General features: G+C 50.6%; 1 protein-coding gene across 1 annotated transcript in view; it reads left to right on the top strand.

Moving 5' to 3' along the window:
- GRIK3 (glutamate ionotropic receptor kainate type subunit 3) overlaps positions 1–25,119 on the top strand; it is a 213,708-nt gene that overhangs the window by 162,105 nt on the left and 26,484 nt on the right. The window contains exons 13-17 of the mRNA XM_085313244.1: positions 2,891–3,064; positions 5,751–5,894; positions 9,345–9,452; positions 13,948–14,061; positions 18,740–18,943. Coding sequence (XP_085169370.1) covers positions 2,891–3,064; positions 5,751–5,894; positions 9,345–9,452; positions 13,948–14,061; positions 18,740–18,943 — 744 coding nt within the window. The remainder of the gene's footprint in view (positions 1–2,890; positions 3,065–5,750; positions 5,895–9,344; positions 9,453–13,947; positions 14,062–18,739; positions 18,944–25,119) is intronic.

The following is a 25,119-nucleotide window of genomic DNA, read 5'->3' as shown; positions in this document are numbered from 1 at the left end:
CTTCCACGCAGAGCTTTCCCCCGACGGCGCGCGGGCCGTGCCCGGCTCCGGACTCCCGCTTTCGTAGCGTGTCCCAGCGTCCTAGCGCTGTGGATGCTACATCTGGTGAGGATCAAGTGTCAGCATCACCTCCCAGGAATGAYCTCAAGCTGAGGGTTGTAACTGGGAGAGATGAGAGTGTATGTAAGAAAGGGGAAGGGCCTCACAGAAATGCTGAGAATAAAACTCCCAGAAAGGCAGTAGGCTGGAGGTGACAATTAATCTGCAGCACAAAAAATAATGAATGAAGGGAAATGTAGATGAGGTGGAAAACAGACCCAGACGTTTCAGTTTGTAGATCATGGCTGCGCAGGAGCACAAACTGATAGGGCAGCTCTCCCCAAGCCCCAAACTTTCTGAAAATCACCTTGCATTCCTAATTATCCTCCGATTCCAGGAGATGATAAATCAAATTGCAGCTGAGAGTTAAACTGGAACCATCAAGGGAGCTAAAGGGAAGTTGGCTTCCCCGGGAACCCGGTGAAAGGCAGGGGCAGTGGGGAGCAGCCGGACGGGGAGGGCACCCACAATACGGGCAGGGTCTGAAAGGTGGCCAGTGCTGGCAGTGACAGCAGTGCGAAGCAGACTGCGAGGCCTGGAGCTCTGCAGATTAAATTTGTCGCATGAAGCTACATCTTGASGGGTTTTTTGCAACCAAATATTAATTCCCCACAGCTGTTTCCAGAAAACAAACTGAAATGTCTGACAAAAAGATATAAAAACCTGAAAGAACTGCCCCAGGGGTCAGGTACTGCCCGCTGCACATCCTGATATCCAGATGATACAAACATCTGTCTGAGCTTAGACAACTCTATTTGTCCTTAGTTACCATAAGTCATTTAAAAGTCAACATCATGGCTTGGTTTGCATGATGCCCTTTAACAAGACATGGAGACTTGCAATATTTCAGGTGAAAAAAAAAGACAATAAAAAAACCCCTGAACTGTTCTGTGGGTGTGATTAATGACTTAGTCCCTGGCCGCACCTGCAGATTAAAACACGGCATCCATCAACAGTGCACCTTGGGGGCGCAAAGTCAGAAGCCAGCATTTAAGGAAAAGATCAAACCCCAAAACTTATTAAAGGAAAACAGCTGTAAGAATTCCCAGCTCTCCCACTGAAGTTGAAGCCTCGGTCGCCCACAGGTGCTGGTTTTGCTATGCTCTGCTCAGGGCGGTGCATTTTGGGGCGACTGCTCCTCCAGCTGCCCCGCCGGCCCCGGGGCGCGTGGCGCTCGGCCGCGTGCCGGGCGGCTGGCAGCATGGCTCTGCCTCCCAGGGCAGCGATGTGCGCCCAGCAATTCCCCTTGGTCCCTCTGCACCAGTGCGGGCCACAGCACACAGAACAGCAACAGCTACATGCTCTCATACTGTATTTAAACTTGGGGTTTTTAATCTTTCATGAGAGCAATGCATACAGTTGCCATATTCATTGCCATCCTTCTATCACAGTGACAGTGATGTTGCCTTTCCACTTGCCCACATTTTTACTACCAGTGAACACTTGCAGAAACTGTTCAGGATAACATCTGACTATATATGCCCCATTAAACAAACAGCTCGTAGCTCCCCTGGGTCAGCTGCTCTGGGTTTTGCTGAGCAGAACAGCTGTGGGATGCTCTTGGCGTGCTGTTCAACCCAAAACTACTCCGACTAGTCACGAGGCTTCGAGTTCCAGACCTCCCGAACCTGAAGGTAACATTTAATGTATGACGGAGCCAAAAGATGCATTAAAGAAGCGCACAGGCCTCCAAATGCCCTCTTCCTTGCCGCCTGCCAAGTGATGGCTGGTGGGCTGGCTGCCAGCAGAGCTGAGGACTGCCTGGCTGGCATTTTTTTTGAATTGTATAAAGGGCACACTCATTCACTTGCAGACTGTGTAGGCTGGTCGTAATGTCAAGAAATGAGTCTTAGTTCCTCTTTGATAGCAGTCTGCAAATTGACATTCCAAATTTGGAGTTACTCTGTCATCTGCAGCACCTTGTGGGCTTCAGCACTCAGAGCAAATTCTCCCCAGAAAAGCCCTAGGGAGCTTCACATACACGAGCTCTGCTTCCCCCGCCGTGGTTGCAAGCCTCATTTTTCACGGTTTCAGATAGCTGGGAACTTTGGAGATGGGACTGAATGGTTCAGCCCCAGGGAGCACATGGGGAATGGAGAATACCACCCCTGGCCAAGGCTTTCAGCTCATGCCCTGATACTTGCACAGTTCAGGCACACTGTCATCATTGCTATTACTATTACTGTTGCTGCCATTATTAATTGCCTCACCCCCAGCACGTGAAACGGCACTTCCCAGGCAATGATAAAGCTGTCCTGCCGCCAGAAGCGGCCCGGCCCCGGGCACTGCTGCCACCCTTGCCAGACGGGGTTAGGACCGCCCCGATCAGCGGTCGCTGCCGCAGACAGCCGGGCGGCTGCAGGCCGTGCCGTTAAGGGATCAGCCCAGAGGTTCAGAGGGATCAGTTCCCGACTCCTCTGCAGCGATCCCAAGCTGATCCTAACCATTTCATCTCCTACAGAGCTCCGAATCCCGCTTTTCTCCCCACAATTTGCTTGTCTCTTTTATTTAGACAGTGAGCTCTCGCGCAGAGGCTTCTCTTTGCTGGGTGCAGGTGAACTCACACGTAYGACACCCTAATTCCACCAACACGTAAAAATCCTGTCTTTTGGCGAGTAATGATTGCTGGCCATAGAGAGGACAAGTCACCAAATTCATTAGGGCACTGTCCTCATTGCCRCCTCCCATGGGCTCTGCCTCCTCCAACTCCATACACAGACACATACTGACACAGAAAAGATGAATAAAACAAAGCTAAACAAAATGTTTAAACTGGTTTCTCTTTTTTAAGGATCTTTATGCATTAGACCTAGAACCATATCGCTACTCTGGAGTGAACCTGACCGGCTTCCGGATCCTCAACGTGGAGAACCCGCACGTGGCCTCCATCGTCGAGAAGTGGTCCATGGAGCGGCTGCAGTCWGCGCCCAAGGCAGAGCTGGGCCTGYTGGAYGGCGTCATGATGGTATGAGAAATTTAAACAAAGCACAGGCGAAGTCTGGGAACTAAACCAGTCTGGGAGGGACGGCAGTAACATTCAGTAAGACCTAAGCAAATGCTGTATCTATCAGTTCTTGCACTAGTAACAGCTAATCTCTGGCACCCTTCCCAGTGTGGTTAGTTGCACACTTTGGTAACTGTCCTTAAAATGCAGCGAGCTCTTCTGGTGAAACCCCTGCACGGTACTGCCTTATTTGCACTGTCCTTTTGCAAACCCGACTGCAGAGAGACTGTCACTTTGGGGAGACAACGCTGTCATCTTAAGCATGCAGCCAGCTCTCAGGGTTCCTCCACTCCCCTCTCTTCTTCCCAGTAAAAAGCTGACCCCAGGACCTGCAAAATTCAAAGCTTTCAGCTCCAGAAAGKGGCAAGCTGTGGAATGCCAAGCACAGCGGGGAAGTGCCCTGGCTATTTTGTGCTGGGAACAAGAGGAGAGGGAGCTGCAATCAGCTGGATATAGTGCTCTGTGCTAAAGTGCAGCAGGATTTGTCTGCACTCGCCTGATGTGCAGATGTAGCGAGTGCTCACTGACCTGCAAAGGTACCAGCTCTAAGTGCCACAAACTCCATGTACCCGGTCTGGAAAGGGAATTTGCTCTTCYACCAGTCTGGTTTCCAGGGCAGGGTAGGGTGATCGCTCTGCAAGTCTCCACTCAAGCGCAGGGAACAGCGTGGGGGAGCAGGAGCGCTCACGTCCCACGAGACGAGCCAGCTGCRCGGTTCCCCGCAGCCGTGATTTCCCTACGCAGTTGCTAAAAGGTGCTAAATGCCCCAGCTCCAGGGACTAGGAGCACAGCGCATGGCTAGGCTGGGCCAGGCAATTCATTAAGACTGAGTTAGGGAAAAACAGCCAAATCCGTGTCCAAAAACGGACTTTGCTGCAGTTTTGATGACTCCTTTCAGGGTCTGATGGCAGCTCCACTCTGCTGAGTTTCTGCTCTGAAGGTAGAGCACCTGCTCGCCCATCTGCCTTCCCGCGAGGCTGTGTCCGACCCCCGCAGTTGCTGGCTGCCTTCCTCCTTCCTTCCCTTCGCACTGCCAGACCCCTACCCCAAAGCAGCCTCCCAGACCTCCAACTTGAAACAGCTCCTTCACGTCCCCCCGTCCCTTGCCTCCCTTAGAGCAGAGCCCCCTCGTTCGCTCTCAGCCTGCCCCACAGCGCTGCCCCATTACAGCGGCGTGCTGCCTGCCACACCGCCCCCCGCGTCCCCGGCTCCTCTCCCCTCTTTGCCACGCACCTCCCCGGGGCATCCTGCCCTTCACGACGGTTTGCACGGTACCCAACCCAGCGGCGCCCCGACCCAGCGAGGCGTCGCAGTACGTAATTCACCACGAAGGTGCTCACACGTACGGCGCAGCCTTCGCSCCCGGCCAGCGAACCCACCTCCTGTCCGTAACGCTACGAATCCGAGCCCCCGGCGCGAGGTCGGGTGCCTGCTCTTCACGCTCGGGCGTGAAGGGAAGGACGGTCGTGGGGACGGCTGCCAGTGCTGCAGGATTTTCTCTACGGCCACGTTCTGCTGGATATTTGCCCTGCTGTTTGCTGTGTTATTTTGTTTGACTGTGTTGCTGCTGTACTCACATCTGTTTTCTAGTGTTCTTGAAAGCCAGCAAATAATGTATTTTCATTAGCAGGACTTACTACATCAGGGGTGAAAAATAAATCCAATTCAGTTGGTCAGTGTTTGGAGGTGAGAGGGGGCACCGCAAATTGAATCTAAAAATATCACATTATATGGCAGGGGCAGGGAAGTGTGTGTGGGGGGGGATTTCTCTCCAATTCAGATCACTGAAATGCAGAAAGATGTTGCAAATTTGTGATGTTCTGATTTCAGTGAAAGCCTGGGTCATTTTGGAAAATACAGTCTGCCCATGGACAAGCCATCTGATTTTTCTCATTTCTCCATTTTTAAAGTAGTCTGGATAACATTTTCTCCTGTTAGTTTTTTTTAAGTTCCTTAGAAAAAATGGACTACATACGAAAATCCTATTATTATATTCTACGTATAGAAAAGCTACTTTGTTTGTTTGACAGTACTGTAGTGAATGCATCAGAAATACCCGGAATAGCTGCACACAGACAGATGACATTTTCACAATCTATGATTTTAAGCGAGAACGGTGATCTTTGAGTGCAAAGAGCACGTAACAGAAAAACGCTTGTGTTCATTAGGCTTTGCCATGTGCRGAGGTACATGTTTTGAGAACTTGCTTTGCATGAGAGGTCGGCCTAGGGGTTCAGAACCACCTCATCTTGTGTAGAGGCGAATGTGTTCCTGGCAACTCCTCGAGATGCCGGTGAAAATGGGCCRCCCTACGGTCCCACCTTGTGCCTGCAGTCCAGCGGGCCGGAGGCGCCCGCCGGCTGTGCCAGGGAGCTGCTCGCAGAGCAGGAGCCTGGTCCTGCGGCAGGGCCGGGTCCTGCTGGTGCAGAAAGCTCTTGCCTTTGCAGAGCTATTTGCAGATTTAGACACCAAGCAGGTGAGGAACTAGGAAGGACCAGGACAGAGAAACCGTCATGTCTGTTAGCTGCCGGGCAGGCTGGTGATTCAGAGGGGGAAATCTTGCAGCTCCTCTAGAGACGCGTTAAGACTCCGCGATGCCTTGCTGTGGAACCGCTACCAACACAAATGCTGTTCCCCTTTATTTTAGACAGACGCTGCCCTGTTGTACGACGCAGTTCACATCGTCTCGGTGTGCTACCAGCGAGCCCCTCAGATGACCGTTAACTCCCTGCAGTGCCATCGGCACAAAGCCTGGAGGTTTGGTGGCCGCTTCATGAATTTCATAAAAGAGGTAAAGGCATGATTTGCAACCATAATTGCTTCCCACTAATGCAAAACTTCCACAGCAGGAGCAGTGCAGCTGCTCAAAGCACAGGTACGGCGGCACAYGGCAGAGAGTTCTGCAGTTACGGGATTATAAAAATCCTCCCCTGCTGGGGTCAGTGCAAATGGATGGAAGCACAGACATACATCAGACTGCTGACTTTACCCAGAAGGGAAAAATTCTGTGTGGGAGAAGAAAGCAAAGATGGTAGCATATCAGCAGGCACTACTTTACATGAAATAGTCTAAAAATTAACCTTAAATTTTCAGGGTCAAACAAAGCCGTGAGGAAGCTCTGCTGACTTTGAAGTTCCCTGAGAGGGAATTCATCTGGCATGTTGGAGTAGCTCAGGGTCACATTTTGACTTGGGACCCAAGAAGCCCAGATTTCTTTTCCTCGTTTCCTGCTCAGACCACTGCATGATCCAGAGTCTCCTTCTCCTCCCAAAACCATGACAGGGAAGCAATGTTTGGGTGCACAGGGTTTCACTGAGGACCCTTCAGGGAATTATATCACTTGTGTATACGAGCAAGTATCTAGGCTAGGTTTGGGGACTGCTTATTTAATTGTAATGGTGTGTTACTTTGGCTAAAGAAAAGATGGCTCTTGAGGGCTTAATATCTTTTAAGTATTAGCTATTAAAAGCACCTACCCTCTGTAAAAAAGCCAGCGCTGGGCTTCTGCACCATCCACACCCTGTCTTTGCCTTCCAGATAACATCAGTGCAGGCACAGCAAAACATCCAAAACATGCTAAACTCCTCCGTGCTGAGACTTGCCCTTGCCGCCTCGTGCGTCAGGAGCAGCTGGACCACTCTCTTTACGAGACCATTTCCTAGCAGAGCAATAGCCATTCGCCTTTTACAGGAACATTTGCTGGGGGCCACAAGAGGCCTTCAGTGCAGCTAAACCCCGGTGGCAAAGCTGGCCGCGCCGCACAGCTGTGCCCGTGTGCCGACGGAGGAGCGGTGGGGATAGCAAGAAGGGAGCCAGGGGAGCAAGGAGGCAGCTTCATTCGCTCTCTGCTCTGAGTCACTGTGATTTTCCTCTGTTCAGCCCACATAACTGTTTGTTTGCATCTGGCAAAAGCATGCGAACAGGCGCAAACCACAGGTGTTCATGAGCAATAGCTTACCAAGGGGCTGCAGCAGAGGGAAGCTGCAGCGAGGGGTGGCCAGGAGCYCTGCCCAGCGTCGCCTCGCGTGCACACCCTGCACTCACCCCCATGTCTGCAAAAAAGGAGGGGGAAAATGGAAGCTAGAGCTGCAGGAAGATATTACAAACCCCACCAGAGCTCTTTGTGATGAAAAAGCCCTGTTTACCCTGAGGCCTTTTTAAACTTGTCTGCCTGTGGAAATTATGAAAGCAGCTGCAGTATGGTATACAAGAGGAGGCTGCRTTGAAACAGCTGGCCATAAAACCCCCTAAAGTTTTTAAACATAAAAGAGTAGAAGTACATTGTTAATTGTTATTAGGGTTTGAGCTGCAGCATCATCTACAGACCCCAGCCGGGCCARCGCAGCGAGAGCGCGCCTGCGCCAGGTGCCTCCAAGCTGCCCGGGCTGCAAGCCCTCGGGGAGCAGAAAGGAAGAATTGTTCCCACTGCAGCAAGAGCATGAACTTTTTTCTTAATAGGCCCTGAAGATTGTATCTTTTCTCCCCCTGCCTCTCTCTCTCTCCTTTTTCATGTTTTGTTCCCTTCTGCAGAAAGCTGCTCCAGCTGGCTGCCAAAAGACAGTGTAAATAATTTGTCTGGTTGGCTCCTTTTGCAAATTACCCTGAGCCTCACACTCGAGCGCCTGCCTGTTGTTTCCCTCGCTGGCACGGTGTCAGCTGGTTGCAGGGATAAGCCTCCTCCCCACTGCAATCAGCACACGCAGTAATTGCTCCCTCTAAACTCCGGTAGAGACCGAGCAGCAGCAGCAGGGAGGGAGGCTGCAGCGCGGCCGCCGCTCCCCGGCCCCGCGCGCAGGTAGCGGGCGCCCGGCGGGGAGCTGCCGCGCTCAGCACGCGCTGCGCCGCTTCCCGCGGGCGCGTTAAACACGCCGCGGCTTCCCCGCTCCCGGGGCGCTCCACGGCCCACGGGCCACCGCCTGCACGCCCAAATTAGCAAAGCGAGCGCAGCCTTCCCACAGCGCTGGGGTGGCAGGGCTGAGGGCGCTGTCGTTATTCCTCGGGAATTAATGAGGAAGAGCCAGAGGAGCATATTTGCAGGGAAATATGCCAGTCGTTCCCCCAGGAGGATACATGATGCCGCCTTCCCCACGCTGGGATGCGTCAAGCTCCCCTGCCCGTAGAGGAAACACGTTCCCCRGGGAAGGAAGGACCCGCCGCGTCTGAGCCGCTCGGCAGAAAGAGCCCGAAACCGAACTGTCTATTGCCGAAACAGGGCTGTGAAGTAGTAACTGCTGTCGACAGCCCAGCACTATTGCAGGAGTATCCTACGGTCACAAAGTACCTCGAGGAGGGGTCACAGCACATCCCACAGTGACCCGCAGCAGAGCAGGCATCATACACCATGCTGCCACTTAGCACCTCTTTGCTACCACCGCTAGCGCCTCGTGTTTGGGGTCCTCTCACCTCCCAAATCGGACAGGTGAATTCTGGTCGTGCAGAATACACACTGGGAGGGAAATGGAGTCATGGAATAACTTTGGTTGGAAAGGAGCTCTGGAGGCCTTTACTCCAACAGCCTGCTCCAAGCAGGACTAGCTCCCAAGTTAGGCCAGGTTGCTCAGGACCTTGGCTAGTCAAGCTCTGAAAATCTCCAAAAATGCACTTTGATATCATCTCTGGGACCTGCCCCAGGGCTTAAGCTGAACTGCCGTAAACTRGACAAGGAGCGCTGACCCACCACTGTCCTACCCGTATTCCCATGCCTGCTCTAGAGTGACGGAGCCTGTTAGCAGGGACAAAGTCTTCACTTCCTAGACTCTCATGCTCCACTTCCCATCTGAAATAAGGGAGGGAAGTATTCAGCACTTTTTAGCTTCCATGTGCCTTGGAAGCACCAGCAAGTTCATGCAAATAAGGGTTCTTAATTTATGGGGTTGACTGGAATTGTCCTAAACCCAGGCTCCCCACAGCCCAGCACTTCTCAGCACTACAAGGATAAATGCCGCGCACAAGGATGCCGTGATAAATGCAGGTAGTTTTCTACTGAGTCATCATGTCCTGAACAGCTGTTGAACACAAAAGGTGCTAACAAAAATTGTGGCAAGGACTTTAAGAGACTTATGAAAATCTCCAGCTCAGTCTGCAGTCTGAGCAGTGATGGAGATGGTTATTAATTAATCCTGCTCTTTAGGGAGAAACTACCAGTGTAAGGACTAAGTAAAAGAGAGTCTTGTACAGCAGAAGGCAAAAGATTATTTATGATACCAAGTAACAGCCCTGCTATTTTTTCTCCCTTTCACAGGCCCAGTGGGAAGGATTAACTGGACGGATTGTCTTTAACAAAACTAGTGGTTTACGGACAGATTTTGATTTGGACATCATCAGCCTCAAAGAAGATGGGCTTGAAAAGGTAGGCAGAGTTTGTCTTACCTGGAGAGCTATGGGCTACTCTACCTTTGAAAGATCTGCTCAGGCAACAGAGAAAATGGTTGGTAGCCTTACTGTTTCCATGTTTTCTGTGTTATATATAAAAGGATATTTACTTTGTGGGATTTCTCAGATCCTTTTCCATGCCTCATCTGTGACTCACTAGCCCTGAAGCACTGTGCGTGGGATTAATTCCCAGTTGCGTAAGTGCTTGTGGCACTTTGCTGGGATATGGCAGAAGAGCGGAGGCAGAATAAACTTTCTGAGCAGCCCTTAACATCTCCTTGCCCAGGCAGAAGATGGAAGGAATAAAACCTGTCCCACCCTCCATCCTGCTGCGCTTGCTTGCAAAATGCTGATATTTTCCCAAGGAGGCAGCAGCTCGTGAAAGCATCATCTTGGTGTGACTTCCTTGAGTAAAAATTGCTGAAGGCTTGGAAATGGTACCAGCTTATTACAGCCTAGATTTTAGAGGAGGAGACAGTGCGTATCTTTGTTTAATTTTTTTCTGTGTTATTGAAGGAGCAGTAAGAGGACCTGCTTGGGCCTGCGCTGGCCTGTCTGGCCGCAGGGTTTTGTCCAGCGGCCGCTGTTCGCAGCCATCCAGAGCAGCCGTGGTGGTGCAGAGAGYGCAGGCTCCCTTCCTCCTAATTAGTGCAGCTCTCCCCTGGGCACAGAACTGCAATGCTGATGTGCAAATTTGATTCTCAGGTGTTCATGGGGTTTTCATTTCCTTTTCTTCAATTACTTTTCAAAAAAAAAAGCAATATGCAAACCATTGAAGCTGCTAAAATACCATTTTCAAGGGGGGATCAATTAATTATATAGACAAAATAGAGCAGCAAGTGGCCTAAAAYGAACAGCGGACTGCGCAGTGCACAGCTTACGCCAACCGTCACCAATTCACGGGTGCTCTGCTCTAATCCGCCGCCAGGCAGTGCCGGCCGAGGCCAGGAAGCACTCTGAGGAGCTGATGCCTCCCTGGGGTAATTCTGGGTCCGCAGGCTGCTATCGAGTGTCTCGCCTGCAGCTTTACAGGAAAAAGCTGGCTACTGGGGAGCAATTCCCCTTCCAGAGCAGAGCTGCTTCAGACACTCGCACGGTGCCTCGCTGGCAGCTGCGGACGGAGCGCCGAGTCCTGCCGGCGCTGGGCGTGCAGGGAGGCTTCGCGCACGGCAGCAAGTGCCAGCTGGGAACGCAGAGGGAGTTTTCAACCAGGCGCGCAGCAAGCAGCCCGAGAGGCACGCACGACCTCCCCGGGGAAGGCTGGGGAATTAATGACGCAGCGCTCGGGGGCAGCCTCCGCCGGGCTCCCCGGCTCGGAGCGCTGCGGCTCCCGGGGCCGAGCGCCTCCCCTGCCCCAGCCCGCTTTCCCACCGCTTGTTCTTCCTTCTCTTTAAAATAAATTGTTGCCGTGCTTTCACACCACAGTGGTAGTTCTTTGCTTCGTGTAAAAAATCTCAAGGTCACCACTGCACTCTCCTAGTGGATTCATTTTGGTGTGAAACGCAGAATAAAGAAAATGTTACTTCAAAAAAACCCAGTGACCTTCAGTCTCAGCTGCAGYCCGGCAGAGCTCTGCGCAGGGACGCGGTGGGGACGGGGCAGAGTGAAGCCCTGGTGAAAAGCTGCCTTTTCACCAGAATGGAGTAGGAAATGAGCTCTGCAGCTTCATTTTTTTCTTCAAACTATTGAAAAATAAAATTTTCCACTTAACATTTAACAGGAAATATTGAAACACTTAAAATATTCCCAAGCCAAGAAAAGAAAAAGTTGTATTATTCCATTTGGATTTTTGACAGCTCTGAAGTAGTAATCACCAAAAATGTTCAGAGTATAAACTGCATCAAAATCACCCTGTCATGCAAAATTCTTCAATTTTGAAAAAACAGCATTTACCAAAGACTGAAAGTCTCCTAGACAAGAAGAGATGGATCCAGTGCTTTTTTGATACATGGAAAAGAAAATGATTGCTCAGAACATTAGCGCTTGAGGAAGAGGCCGAGATCGATAAAGCAAAACCGGAGAGTGGAAAAGCTTGCTCTGCCGATGAGGTTTTCCTGAGCGTATCCGGCTGTCCCGTGCCTGCGGCGCCCAGGGCTGCCAGCGCCGGCAAAGTCKCTCCTCTGAGCAGTGCCTCCAATGGGGACACTGATTTGCAACACTAAATTGATGGGAAATTCACACCTGAATTTCTACCCTCCTCCCCGACAGCTACTCGCCTTCAGAAATCCCACAGAAACTCCCCCGCGCCGGTYTGGAGCACAGCGCACCGACGGCTGAGAGCTGTGTGCGGGTAAAATACTAGAAAAATGTGGCAAGTATTTGGACACCGTATGAATCTAATGTTTATGTACAACCACAGCACCTATCTGTCAAACTAACACTCTTCAAGTGTGCTGCAGACTGGCACTAGCTGTATTTATTACTAGTGTGTGTCACATAAAGCCCGGGGGAAGCCGCCAAACCTTGATGCATATTCTGTGCAGTCATTCAGCTTTTGTGCTTGATCTCCATCAATTCAGAGATTTCACAATTCCCACTATTATTTTTTAAAAAGCTTCTTGCCAACTCTAGAGGGATTTTAAAGTATCGATGTCAAATCTCTGTTGATACTAGGTTTCTGTCAATAGTTAATCTGAAATAACAAAATGCCAAACTACAAACAAATCCCACGCGGATCCTGCATTATGTATAATAGCTTGTGTTTGTTGAGCTTCAGGATTGAACTCCTGATCCTTATAGCTCCTGGATGTTCCAGGGATTACAGCAGTATTAACCAAACATAATTACATGTAGTTTGACTATCTGACTCACACACTTCTCTTAATGCACTTTTTTTCTCTTTCTTTCCTTTTTCAATATTTAAAACTGATTGAGTCAGTCTTAAGTTCCATGTATTTCATTTTCTTAAAGCAACTTAGCTGCAGCACTAGTAGAGGTCTCTTAGATTCCTGCTTCTTTTTTTCCATGCACAGTAATAATCTTTTGACATTGCAGCTGTGCTGTGACTGAAGGGAGACAAGGARGATTGCCTGATTTACCTGAAATATTTAGAGCCTTTCACAAAGTTCATGGAAACTCTTTCAGAATTTATGATTTTTTTTTGCCAGGCAGCACTCCTCATTACAAAGTCTCTTTTTGGGGATGCAGTAAAACCAAGTTCTCTCCTTGGACTGCTGAAGAGGTTGGAGTATCTTAAAAATAAGAATAAATAAAATATTGGAAGCTCCTGGCTCCCCGGCGGGTTTGAGCTGTCTGCTGCAGGTTTCTCTCTCATTTACGTCTCCCAGTAGGAACCCCGAGATGGACGATCTCTTCCCACCTCCCCGCGGGTATGTGTTTTTCTCGCTGCCAGGCCGGCCGCATGGCCACCCTGCTCCGTTCGTTGGCAGCAATCCCACATCCCCGCAGCTTTCGGGGCGTGTTACCTCCCTGCCGCCGGGCGCTAGCCAGTGCTGCCTCCAAAGACTTCTCTTAAATAGAAACATGTTTTGCAATTTCTGGGTCAGTAGATCTCTTCAAAGTCTAAAAATGCATTAAAATTGACAGCCTGGGAAGAAAAGAGCACCTCGAAGAGATGCGGAGCGGAGCCGATGTGCCCGTGCCCGAGCAGTCTTCGCCCCCGATGGTTCTGCTCGGGAGAGGCACCGCTGCCTCCCGGTAGATGACTTCAAWGTGCCTCTAAGCGGGACAAGCACAGCAGAGGCAACTGCCCCGTCGCAGGGAGGGAAAGCACAGCAGCTCCCCGCTCGCCGCGCCTGCGGGCGCTCTGCCTTTCCCGGGCGCCGCCGCGCAGGGGGAGTCCTGCACCCGCCTGGCCTCCGCCAGGGACCGGACGGTGTTTCTGCTCTGGACAGAGCAAACCAAGAGTTCAGTCAATAGTGCCCTACACCGCAGMCCAGAGCGCACTTGATCACGTCTGCTGGAGATGCTGGGGCCGAGGCCCTTCGAGGGGAASGCGTTATAAAAGCGAGTCTGTGCCTTTGTGCAGAAAATAGAAATGGTCCATATCAGCGATTTGCAAAGCTGCTCAAATTGTTTTTAATTCTTCCCATCAAAACAAAAGAATTAAAATGAAAGAAAATGGCCTCATAGTTTTGCTTGTTTACTTTGTTCTGTTTTGCTCTTGCCCAGAGGTGACTCTTCAGCGCATTTCGATTGTGTGTACTCCACAAAACCACTGCAAATTGTTCATTCAGCTCCTAAATGGTAGTTATCATGGTCTTCTTCAATGCACCTGTATCCTTCTAAAGGCAGCATAAGGGTTGGGTATTATACACATGCAGGTGGAGTGACCTGCAACTGAAGGGTTAATGCAAATCTTCTATTCAGCTGATACAAATGATAATTTCAGCTTTGCTTCCATTTTCTACAGATGAGGGAAGCTACTCCATTTTTCCAGACCAGTAGGATGCTGAGAGCGACTGAATAACACGAGCTAGGTGTTGATTCATTTGCTTGCTTGCTTCTTCCAGGTTGGAGTGTGGAGCCCTTCGGAYGGCTTGAATATCACGGAAATCTCCAAGGGACGAGGGCCAAATGTCACMGACTCGCTGAGCAACAGATCTCTAATCGTCACCACTGTCCTGGTAGGAGACCGCAGGCCTCTCTTTTCCATCTACGTGTAAATCTCTGGGACATGCAATCCCCCTGACAACTCGCAGCACACCACTCCCGACTTGCCAGTCCCTCAGAAAGCCRCACGAGGGCACGGAGAGCCCCGGGTGCAGAGCTGGGCTCCTGCTCTCCGCTCTGCCCGCACCTGGCCCGGGTGACCTGGTGTGGCCCCCGCTGTGGCCGCCCCCAGCAAAGGCGGCCGGCCCGCTGGGGCTGGCACGCGCCGGTGGGCATGCAGCTCGCTCCCGGGGCTGCTGCCTGTCCCTGCTGCCCATCTGGTACCCCCGCTGCAGGGGCTTGACCGGCTCTCCCGTTTCCCCTTGCTCGCTGCGCGCGTTGAAGGTTGCGGCAGGTTGTCTATGCTGAGCTCCAAAAAAGCTCTTAAATCGCCCAGGGCCTTTAGCATGCAGGTGTCTGGCTCGTCAGCAGCGGCGGGCATCGTCAGCTGGTCAGCATCTCTACCTCAGACAGAAATACCCTTGCTGCAGGAGCAAATACTAAGAACAGCCAGAGACCTTGGCTTAGCTGTAGCAATCGTGTTTCCTTCCCCCTCTTCAGTACATATTTGATAAACTAGCTAAAAGTAATGCAGTTATCCAGCAAACCATGGTTACTTAACTGGTCTCCTCCACTTCCAACTGTCACACCGCATTTTGCTCTCAGGTTCACTATTGGATTTGATGGCAGGCATCAGATCAGAATGAATTTTTATTTAACATCTAATGAATTATGACTAGTGGCATTAGTTTCTRTATGTCTGCATTACAGTGTGGGCTTGTGGCGTGCTTACAGGAAGCAACAAAAAATACCAGCACTTGGACAGCTCGCTCAAAATTGGTCTGAACYGTGTTTTTGCCTATGTAAATTTTCTGGCCCTTTTATATTCTGTATTTTCAGAGAACCTAAAGGTAGAGATAATAAAGAACTGCCAGCCTGGGGTGCGTTCACAGTGCAGAGCACTGTGATCCCTCATTACATACCTCCTTGCCATCCTAAAAGGATGCATCTTTATATAGAGTGAGGTTTCGTATTATAGAAGGAATTGCAAGACTGTGAGGTCCATCATCTCAGCTTCTCTCTACCCAGAAGAAAAGAGAGCAAGAAGATGCTTGATGCAGGGTGTAAGAAAGGTTGGAAGCAAAGGCCTTGTTCCACGCAGTAAAGGGTTAGTGAAATGGGAGCAAACTGAATGCCAGAGCAATACAGATGTTGCTGCTGCTCTCCGTACAAATTASCCAACCCATCTAACAAAAAGAAAAAAAATGCAACTCAGAACTTCCCCTTCACCACATAATATTTGTTCACTGAAACATTTTGTTCCAGTTCCTCCCCAAGAGTTGGGTACAGGATGCTCTCCYTGACTAAGCTGTGCAACAGGCTGCTTTCATGTCCCAATATGCAAGGGAGACTGAGAAAGTTCCCTTCCCCATCTGAAAGTTTTATACTGTGCTACCCTGCAGGACTGAGATGGGTCATGCTTACGGGGGCCTGGCGCAGGYGCGGTATCCAGTGCAATCTGCATTACCAGAATCAGTGGCAGCAACTGTTCCCCACTGGCTACGGTTATTCAAATGAATTGTCACATCGGGAGTGACTGCAGAAGCATTAGAGAAATGACAGAGCAAAAGGCACTTTAACAATTCAACAAGCGTCAGACAGTGAAACTGCCTCTGTTCAGCCTCTTGCAGGWGCCTTTGCACAGGCACACTACACATGCAGCTTGCTTTCCTTTCATTCTTTTGTATTTAAGCATTTTTGGTGTGTTCAAAATGCTTATGAAGAGGAAGTTTAAGTAGTTTTTCCTAAGAGGCCAAATGGAGAGCCCTACCATGCCAGGTTTAATTCATTTTGGCAAGGTAAGCTGCCAGCCCCTATACATGGGGGATGCAAATTTTTAGAGCAACATGAATAACACATCACATCAATCCACTCTCAGGTGGAGGCTCAGGATCAGCTACAAGGGAACTGCTCAACCCATACTGCAGCCTGATAAAACTCCCCAGAAGTTACACAGTGACTCACCTCCCCCGTCTCTAATTAGAACTGCGCGTGGTATGTTGGGGAAAATTACTGCGGGTGGATGGCTGGTGCTGCTGCAGAGGAGGCTCGAGAGGCAGCAGCGGAGCTGCTCGGACAGAGGCAGCAGCGGATTGTGCAGGGCGAAACCGAGGGGCACCAGATATGTCCAAGACTGGAGTACTGGTGAGACCTGTATGGTGAGGACTGACAGAAATCAGAAAAGATGCAYCTTCTCAGGCATAAGATACATGGCTAGCGCTGTGGAAGTGCCTAGCTCTAGAATAATACGATTGCTGTACCTCAAGATTAAAGTATAATGCAAAATGACGGAGCCAGAAGGAGACCTATCAGCCATCTGTCCTTGACATACTTCTTTCAGGCAGCATTTTCATCTCTTACCCCACAAGCACGTATAAATTATAGAATCTACAACTGTGATATCAGTTCCCATTAACTGTGTGATTCCTTGGGCCTGCACACATGCGACGGGGTCTCTACCCAGAAACCACATCTGTCCTACAACTCTGTTGCCCGCAAGAATAAGAAATGTGCTTAGATCCAAGTTTTGCAATAACTGCATTTTCATATACTGGATTCTAAAAAATAAAATACAACCCTAAACTTTATTTGCAACTTCCTTTGGTGCTTTTGCATTACTGTAAATGATTGCAGAAAAGCCATAGGAGGACCTCTGAAAGAAAAAGCATGAAAGGTTTTTTCCCCTCTTTTGCACATATTGCACTGACTTGTTGGAAGAGAAATATTACCCCAGCAGCCAGTGCCAYTCTCCCTAAGCAATATGGGAACTGTGAAGTTATGAAATTGAGGGCACCTTCACTGAGAAATCGATTAGCAAACCGAGAGAGCTTGTGAATTGGATGTCTGGCCATTTTCAGTAATAAATTGTGAAATAGTCCGTGAATAAGTGGTTCACAGAGTTCAGAATTACCCCCTAGGAAATGTCTGAGACCTGGAGATACATTACTAAAGCGAGTGGCGTCCTAATGTTCAGTGCTTCAGCTGTTAAATATGCATGTAATCCCTACAGCGCTTCCCAAAATTAATTGTGCTTTATGGCTGCTCTGGAGCGGGTGTATTTATATCAAGATCCACAGATTCAGCTGATTCACAAACAAAGCACTAATTCCAGAGAAGAAAGCTGAGGAGGAGGCCAGAGAGAGCGGGATTTAACTGAGCTGCGTGCGCCAAACTAAACTCTATGGGCATGACGTTACCAGTTTTGCTTTGTAATTCTGCAGATCTGGTTGCGCGTGCTCCCTCCGTCCCCTCCCGAGCCTGCCCCAGGCCCGCAGGCACCGCCTGCCCCCGCGCCGGAGGCAGAGCCTTCCCCCGCGGCGGTGGCGGGGCGGCCGGCAGCCCCCGGGCCGGGGCGCCTGCCCCGTCGGGGTGCCGCGGGGTATCCCGCTGCTGTTGTAACCGGGATCCCGGCTCTCTGTCCGCGGCGTGCACCCGCCTTGCCCCCAGGCAGCACCGCGGGAGCTCGGCCAGGCTGCCCTCTCCCGGGGCAACCCGAGCCTTCTGCGGTGACTGCACCTCCGTGCACCGGCCTTGCGGGTMCCTTTAATCTGAGCCATTTACTAGCTGCTGTTGATCTCTCACCCTCCTCTTGCCTTCTAGCTTTTGCCTGCTGCCTACCATGTTTTCCCATTTCCATCTGTCCTCTACATGTTTTCTCCCTCGGGCTTCCCTCCAGTGTCCCTTGCCCTCAGTCCCACCGACTGCCTCCGCCTGACACTTCACGGAAGGGCGGTGATGGCTGTTACGCGGCTGCTGACTGCGCGTGCACCGGCTGGCCTCAGCTAAAGAGGCAGGGATCCGCAGGCAAAGCCCTCTGTGAAGTACTTCCTTAGGGTTTTTTGGCATGTGGCAGTGCTTGGGACAACTGTGATTAAAGAGGCACCCTTGACCTTCCCCACTGAAGCCGCAAAAGGAGCAGAGGGCAGACACCAGACCTACGGGAGAGGCTGCTGTAGCTCAGAGGACACCTGCAGTGACAGCACGTTCAACAAGCTCTTCTCCTTCAGACTTTCTCCAGGCAGCAGTAGGGCCCCTCTCCCACCCCCTGCCTCAGCTGTTCTCATGTCCCATCAGCTCGTGGGGGAAAAGAGAAAAATGACCTAAACTCAGGGAAAGCTTTCAGCCAACCACCAGCCAAGCATGGTTCCTTCACTTTGTGTTTAATCCACCAGCCTCTTCCTTGCTGCCACTGCAGGGAATGAAAGAGGCACCACGGTGYGGGTCAGCTGCGTTTCTGCTGCGCAGCAGTTGCAGTTGAATTTGTCCTCCCCTGCCCCTCTTATTGTTTYTCAATGCTCTTCATTTTCAAAGCATGAAATGGTTATTTTTCTCCCTGAAATCCACCAAATGGAAAACAGTTGGCTGCTCAGAAGAGACAAAATTAAATTTTGTGGGGTAAACAAGGTTGCTAATTAGCTGATGCACTGTGCAAAGTTAATTTATTCCAAACATGTCACAGTGCCAATGCTGCCTGAAGAGTCCAGTCTCATTGCTCAGGTCTACCTGCCGAGCAGCCCTGCCTCTGGCGCTTTGCTGTGGAAATGGGACTGGCGGCTGGCCTGTAATGGTGACTCTTTGCTTCCCGGTGTCCAGGAAGAGCCCTTCGTCATGTTCCGCAAGTCAGACACGGCCCTGTTTGGGAACGACCGCTTCGAGGGCTACTGCATCGACCTTCTGAAGGARCTGGCCATCATCCTGGGCTTCACCTATGAGATCCGGCTGGTGGAGGATGGGAAATACGGCGCACAGGACGACAAGGGGCAGTGGAACGGCATGATCAAGGAGCTCATTGACCACGTGAGTGAGGCACATCTGCACGTGCATGCAGCTGCAGCAGCTCTCTGCCAGGGGTGGGACTGCTCTCCGGCTCAGGGCACCTGCAATGAGCTCATATCCACYCTGCTTAAGCCCTTGTGGGCTATGTTGCATGGTATGTAAGAGGTGTATCCCTGCCACCAGCGTGCCTTCTGACTCCTCCAAATATTCATTTGCAGTCTTCTGAGAATAGATATTTTCATAGCACAAAAGTGGGCTCTGCAGCTTCAGCCATGGACCGTGCAACGGGGCACGGGCTGGGCACGCAGGCAAGTAGGACGGGGCTGCTCCAAGGCTCRGCTGCCCACCGTCAGCTACGAGCCGGCAGCAGGGCCTCCTGCCGGGGAGCAGCCACTCTGCTCCTACAGACGTGGGCCAGGTTCAGTGTGGAGGGGGCTCAGGGCTCCGGGACGCCAGGCATGTCCCGGGCCCAGCTCACCTGGATCCAGGTGACATAGCCAGGGAATGCTCTGGCTGACAAGTGATGCTGTTCTGTATGTTTAGATACAGACACCCAAATCTTTTGCATCCACTTTGCTTGCTATGAGACCATGGAGTCCAAGAGATCTCCTTTGCCCATCTAAACAAACAGGACCTTGTTCCTGATATGGTAGAAGATTTGTGCTGAATGCTTGAGCAATGCAGTTGCTGGGAAATCTTTACTTTTTTTTTTCCTGAATTTTTGCTGTACTATATAARGTCATTGGCTGACACAATGGGAAGGATCTCAGACAATAATGGTCTGCTACAGGAGGTGTGTGCACTACCAGTTTGTCGAGATGGCCCTAGATGTATCAAGAGAGGTGTTCTCTGTGAAACTAGGGGTTTACAGGCACTGTACAAGGCATTGGTGAGATCTGCATTAAACCTGGCGAAAAGGATGACTACTGGGAAAATCAGGGAAAGGAGACCCCCCCCCAGAAACTCAGGAGGAGGTTGGCTTGCTTAGCTTAGCAAAATAACTGCTCTCCATAAACACATCCAAAGACACACAAAAAAGAACAAGGAGATTTTTAGGCTACAGAARAACATTGCAGTTGGTATGAACAGGGCATGGTGCTAGTGCTGGAAGTCAGAAGGTAGCTGCTCAGCCAGCGCTTAATTGAACCAGGGCCTAGCCACAAAGCTAATGTAGGTCTGACTCTTTTCTCATCAGCATAAGAGATCCTTTACGAGAGCCCACCAAAGCCCCTGCCCGAGCACAACGGCCCACCGCCTGCCTAGACCTGCCATCACCCTCTGGCTGGGGAGGAGAGGCGAGGAGCACGCTCAGCCCACTCAGTCTTTGATTATACCCCCRAGCTTTCGCACACGTGGCTTCTCTGCAGGGTTCCTGTCACTCAGAACGCGCGACACTTACGCTTGAGAAAGCGTGTGATAATTTCTAACTCTCAGCTGATCAGTTCCTAGGGAAAAATACTGCAATGCATGTGAGCAACCACCACTCTGGCATGTTCAGAACAAGAAACTCCTTCAGCCCAGGGGAGGGTGGCCACATCCTCAGAAACCGCTCGTGCCCCAAGTCCAGAAGCGGGGTGTGCTGCAGGCAGGCAAACAGACAGGGGATGGATTGAGGCAGAGGTCTGGAAACCCTCGTGGTGGAAGAGTTTGATAGGAAAGAAGGCAGGGGCTTCTCCGAAAGCTCCTCATCCACCTCCCACGTTACCAGGCTGTTTCTCATCTTCCAGCCACCCCTTCCCACCAGCAGCACCTCCCAGCTGGATCACGCACAGTGGCATGATGAAAAGATCCGAGGAGAGTAGGGAAAGATTTCCTTGAGGGAAAACTGAAGCTCCTGCTGCCCCAGGTCCCTCCCCTGTTTCTCTCCATCCAGCTGCTGAGGGACACAGACTCCATCCCATTTTTGCCCACCTCCAGTGAGGCCCAGATCCCTATCCCCCCTCTCCGCTTAGCAAATCCCGCTACTCCACTTCCCATACTGACTATTCAGGAGAACAATGCGTGGTTGCGTCTCCTTAAATTTTGCCCAGCCGTTTGGACTGGTTTGGAGAGTGATGCTCCATTAATAATCACAAATTACTGTGCAATGCACAGCTTGGCCATTAACCTTATTTTCCTGGCTTTGAATCCACCAACACATTTGTATGAGAGAGYGCAAAGCACCCGAGTTCACAGCTTGGCTCTAGCGAGCAACGATTTTGGTGAGATTTGGGAGAAACGTGCTGCAGCCCGCCTGGAGCGCGCCGCAGCCAGCGAACCCGGCACCGAGTCTCACTCCAGCAGATGTGCCAAGGCGGGCAGCTGGGAACAGCTCTGCTCCGCGGTCTGGTCCCAGCCCCAGCGGCATCACCCGCCTTAACGACGCACTCTCCTGGTTTATAGCCCACCCTTCAGTGAAATGAGAGAGCACAAGCAGGTGTGCAGGGGACAGTTTAATATATATATTTTTTAAGAATGCAGCTTATTTTCTAAGCTCTCCTGAGACACGGAGCTCACACCCGCTCCGCAGAGCAGCTGTGCTCTTCCTTCCATGGCCATTTATAAAAGCCTATTAAACACTAGCGAAACTCCAGTGGCAGCTTTACCCTCGCAGCTGCCAACAAGTCGCATCGTCTGAACCCTCTGCTCGTGGCCAGAGGTTGCTCAGTTTCCTAATGAGATATTTCGCCTCTAGCACATTCTGTGATCCCAGAAGCCCACTTAGGAGGTGTGGGAAGCTGGTGCTTTTGTGAATCCCTTATTCCCCAAAAAAGTCTCTAGAAGAGATCAGGACAAAATTTATCTGTTATCTCACATATCAAGGGTAGCAGTATAAGCATTCCTGGAGCTGAACTACATCTCTCTCCTCCTCAATACCCTGTCCAAGTGGTGCAGTCTTCGGACCACCTCTCAAGTTCCTGGCTGCAGCTTGAAAACGTTGCCTAAGCAGAACCGAGACAAAAGCAACCGCACGTCCGCAGCAGCTGCGAGGCTCCTGCAGCTCATGSGAGCAGAAAGCATTTGCTGGGTGAGTCACTTCAGCAGATGAGCTTCCCTGCGACCACATAAGGGAGCAGTGGCTTGCAGGGAGACTGCGGAGCTGGGGCCCGAGATCTACGCTCTGCTTCCAGATTTGGCTTGTCTGCCCTAAATGACATTGGACAAGTTGCTTCTGTGCAATACTTCTTCCATCTGTAAAATGCAGATGCTAATGATTATGCCCCTTACAGGGAGAAAACGGTGCTTAATCTGTTTGTGAAGTGTGCTGCAGTCCTTGGGTGGCTTGCCCTGGAGAAGTGGGGAGCATGGCAAGGGCATGCAAGGACAGCCCGTGGGTGGAACAAGACACTTGCTCTCACAGGGGAATATGCCACAGGTGGCACAAATCTGCCTTTGCATTTTTGCTTCCAGAGAAGTCCACACAGCTCATACCACAGACTTTAGCAGTTTCTTACACAACTGCCATGCTAAGTTAGACACCTGACGAGCTTCACAACAGAAGAAGCTGGTGTTTTGCCTCACTGACTGATGGATCTAACATACATACACACAGACACAGACCAGCCTGTGTGCTTTGACATCGAGCTCTGAGACCCTGGATCCCCTCCGTCCCCCCAGTGASTGCTGGAAGCCAAGTTTATGGCTCTTACTACAGAGCATCTGCAATGTAGACAAAGCCTAAAAGGACTCTGAAGGAGTAAATAGTTCCAAAGCAGGAAAAGAGATACAGGGAGTAGAAGCTAGACTGTCACCAGCCTGAACCCTGTCACTTCCAATGTCCAGCAAGATGTTATAGGGCTCACAGGAAGTTTTTGGCATTTCCCAGTGCTGTGGTCAGCTAAAAGAGCCAACCTGAGAAAAAAGATACAGTGAACAACCTCATTAAGCAGCAGTCTAAATTCAGGGTCAATCTGCACTAAAGTATTTCTTGGCTACCTATTAAAAGGGCTAATTAACATACAAAACAGGAAAGGACTACATCCCCCTCCCTTTTTTGCAAGTTTTACTGTAGCATCAAATTTGAACTCGCYGTTCTAACAGGTGTGGTTCGGAGCCTGTCTGGGGGTGATTTACAGCCATTGCCCAAGCCCCATATGAAGCCATTATTTTTTTTATCCTCATGTCATTGCTTTTTATAGTAGTGTTTATGTAAAGCATTAAAAAGTGAAACTGCAACCAGATGGAGCCGTTCCTCAGCAGCAAAGCATCGTCAAACCATGTGGGGAAAGGAACATCAACTGATCGGTACCATGCAATGGGAAAGTTCAAACTCATCTCACACCTAGTAGGAAAAGTGTTGAAGACAGCACTCAAACAAAGTTGTAGTGATGAAAACAGGGCTGCTCACACTAGACATTTAATGTCTGGACTGGCTTTCCTCCATATGCATTGTGTCCTCTTATAAAAGAATTGGGAACATTCAGGTGAGAGCAAAATGCAAATACCCAGGCCAGGATTAAATCTAAGCAATCTAAAAGTCTGYGCACTGCTGAAGAGCCACTTAGTTCACGTGCATTCGAGACCGAGCCCCCCATACCTGTTGCAGTGCATGACCTTTGGTGGGCTGAGTTGATGTGTAGGCTTGGTCCTGAGTCCTGCGTACAGGAGATACGGCTCTTGAGGTGAACTAAGAGGCTCAAATGGTGACTGTCAGCGCTTGGAAGGCTGAGAGCCATGGGAGCTGTGGATGCTGTGCACCAGGAACAGACTTGATCTCAGGTTGTGATTCAGGGAAAAACGAGACGGGCAAAGCAAGGGACAGGGCGTTACTCAGGACGGCCTTCTACTGGGGCTGTGAAATCCGTCGAGAGAGGGAGCTGGGTGTAGGTCCCAGTCAGGGTAGCCCAGGACGGTATGTAATCACAGAATTGCTGGGATTCTGGTACCTCTCGTGCAAAGCTGCAAATCACAGGGAATGTGACAGAGGACGAGCTGTTTATCCAGCCAGCTCTCGCTGCTCCTGTTGGAGTCACRCATCACCCTCCTTCCACTGTCCCTTCTTATGCAGACATGCCTGGCCATGGGCAGTAACGCCGTCGGCTATGATCCTTTGTAAAATTGCTTTGTTTCTAGTCTGGCCGTAAGCACAAACAGGAAAAGCAAGAGCAGTCAGAGCAGCTCACAGCATGACCCTATCTTCCAGGTCCTTGTAGCAGATCTGGAACGGACAGCCTCGTGCTGCGAAATGCAACACAGCTCACCCTGCCCCGCTGCCTTTTATGTGCTGCTCTTCCTTCATCACAGAAAATCCCCGTTTCGGTGAGCTCAGCGCGTTCCCAGGAGGACAGGACTCTCTCATCACTACAGCTGGTTGCTTATCATGCCCCTGACTGGCCACTTCTGCAGAGGCCACGAAAGCTCAGCTCTCTCCAACCGTTAGCACTTTGGGCAGGTGTGGGGCACCCAGGTGACACAGGGAAGCTCCTGTGCCATCCATCCACAATAACCAGGGAACTGCCAGCTGGCAGATCTCTTCCTTTCATCAGCAGCGAACTGCTACTGCTGTYTATTCACAGAAATTATTATTGATACAAGTAAAACTATTTTGTGCATTGTGGCCCWGCCATTCTTATTTATAAATTCTAGTTCTCTGGCAAAATGATGTCTACAAATCTCTCCTATTGTTTGTGGGTAGAATCCCATAAAACCAGTGGAGTGAGTTGTTCTGGAAATTTTGCACAAACTTGCTCACAAATAAAACTTGCCTTGTACTGAGACAGTACATATCAAATTTCCACTCAGTGTGAAACTTCATATGGGAATAAGAATGACAYGAAAAATAATAGGGTTTCTAATGGTGATCCCTGCCAACTGGTAAGTATAGAGAAGATGTAATATCTATTCTTAGAGACAATTTATGACAGTTGATTTAACACTTCCACAATAAATGGGCATATATTGACAGTAAATTCTGGCAGAATTACATACCACACCACCTTKCCACATTCCCATTAATGCTCCTGCACCGGGTGGATGGTTATTTCAAGTGCCGGTTAGCTGGGGATTCATTTGGAAGCCACGGGGCCAGGAAGAGAAAAAAGTAATTTCTGTCAGAGGCGGTGCCTCTTCGTGTTTGGTTATAGACTGCAGAAGCTCGGCGTTAGGGCAGAAGCGCCAGGCTGCGCCTCCTCCTCCTCCCTCAGCGCCTTTAACGGGGGGCTGCACGCCCAGCCCGCGTGCCGGACGGGAGCGGGGAGCCCCGGGCGCGCCGTGGCTCC

The sequence above is a fragment of the Rhea americana genome, unplaced genomic scaffold (assembly GCF_003343005.1).
Source record: "Rhea americana isolate MKP2758 unplaced genomic scaffold, rheAme1 scaffold_380, whole genome shotgun sequence".
NCBI lineage: Eukaryota > Metazoa > Chordata > Aves > Rheiformes > Rheidae > Rhea > Rhea americana.
Note: the sequence above shows the minus strand (reverse complement) of the source record. Positions and strands in the feature narration are given on the sequence as shown.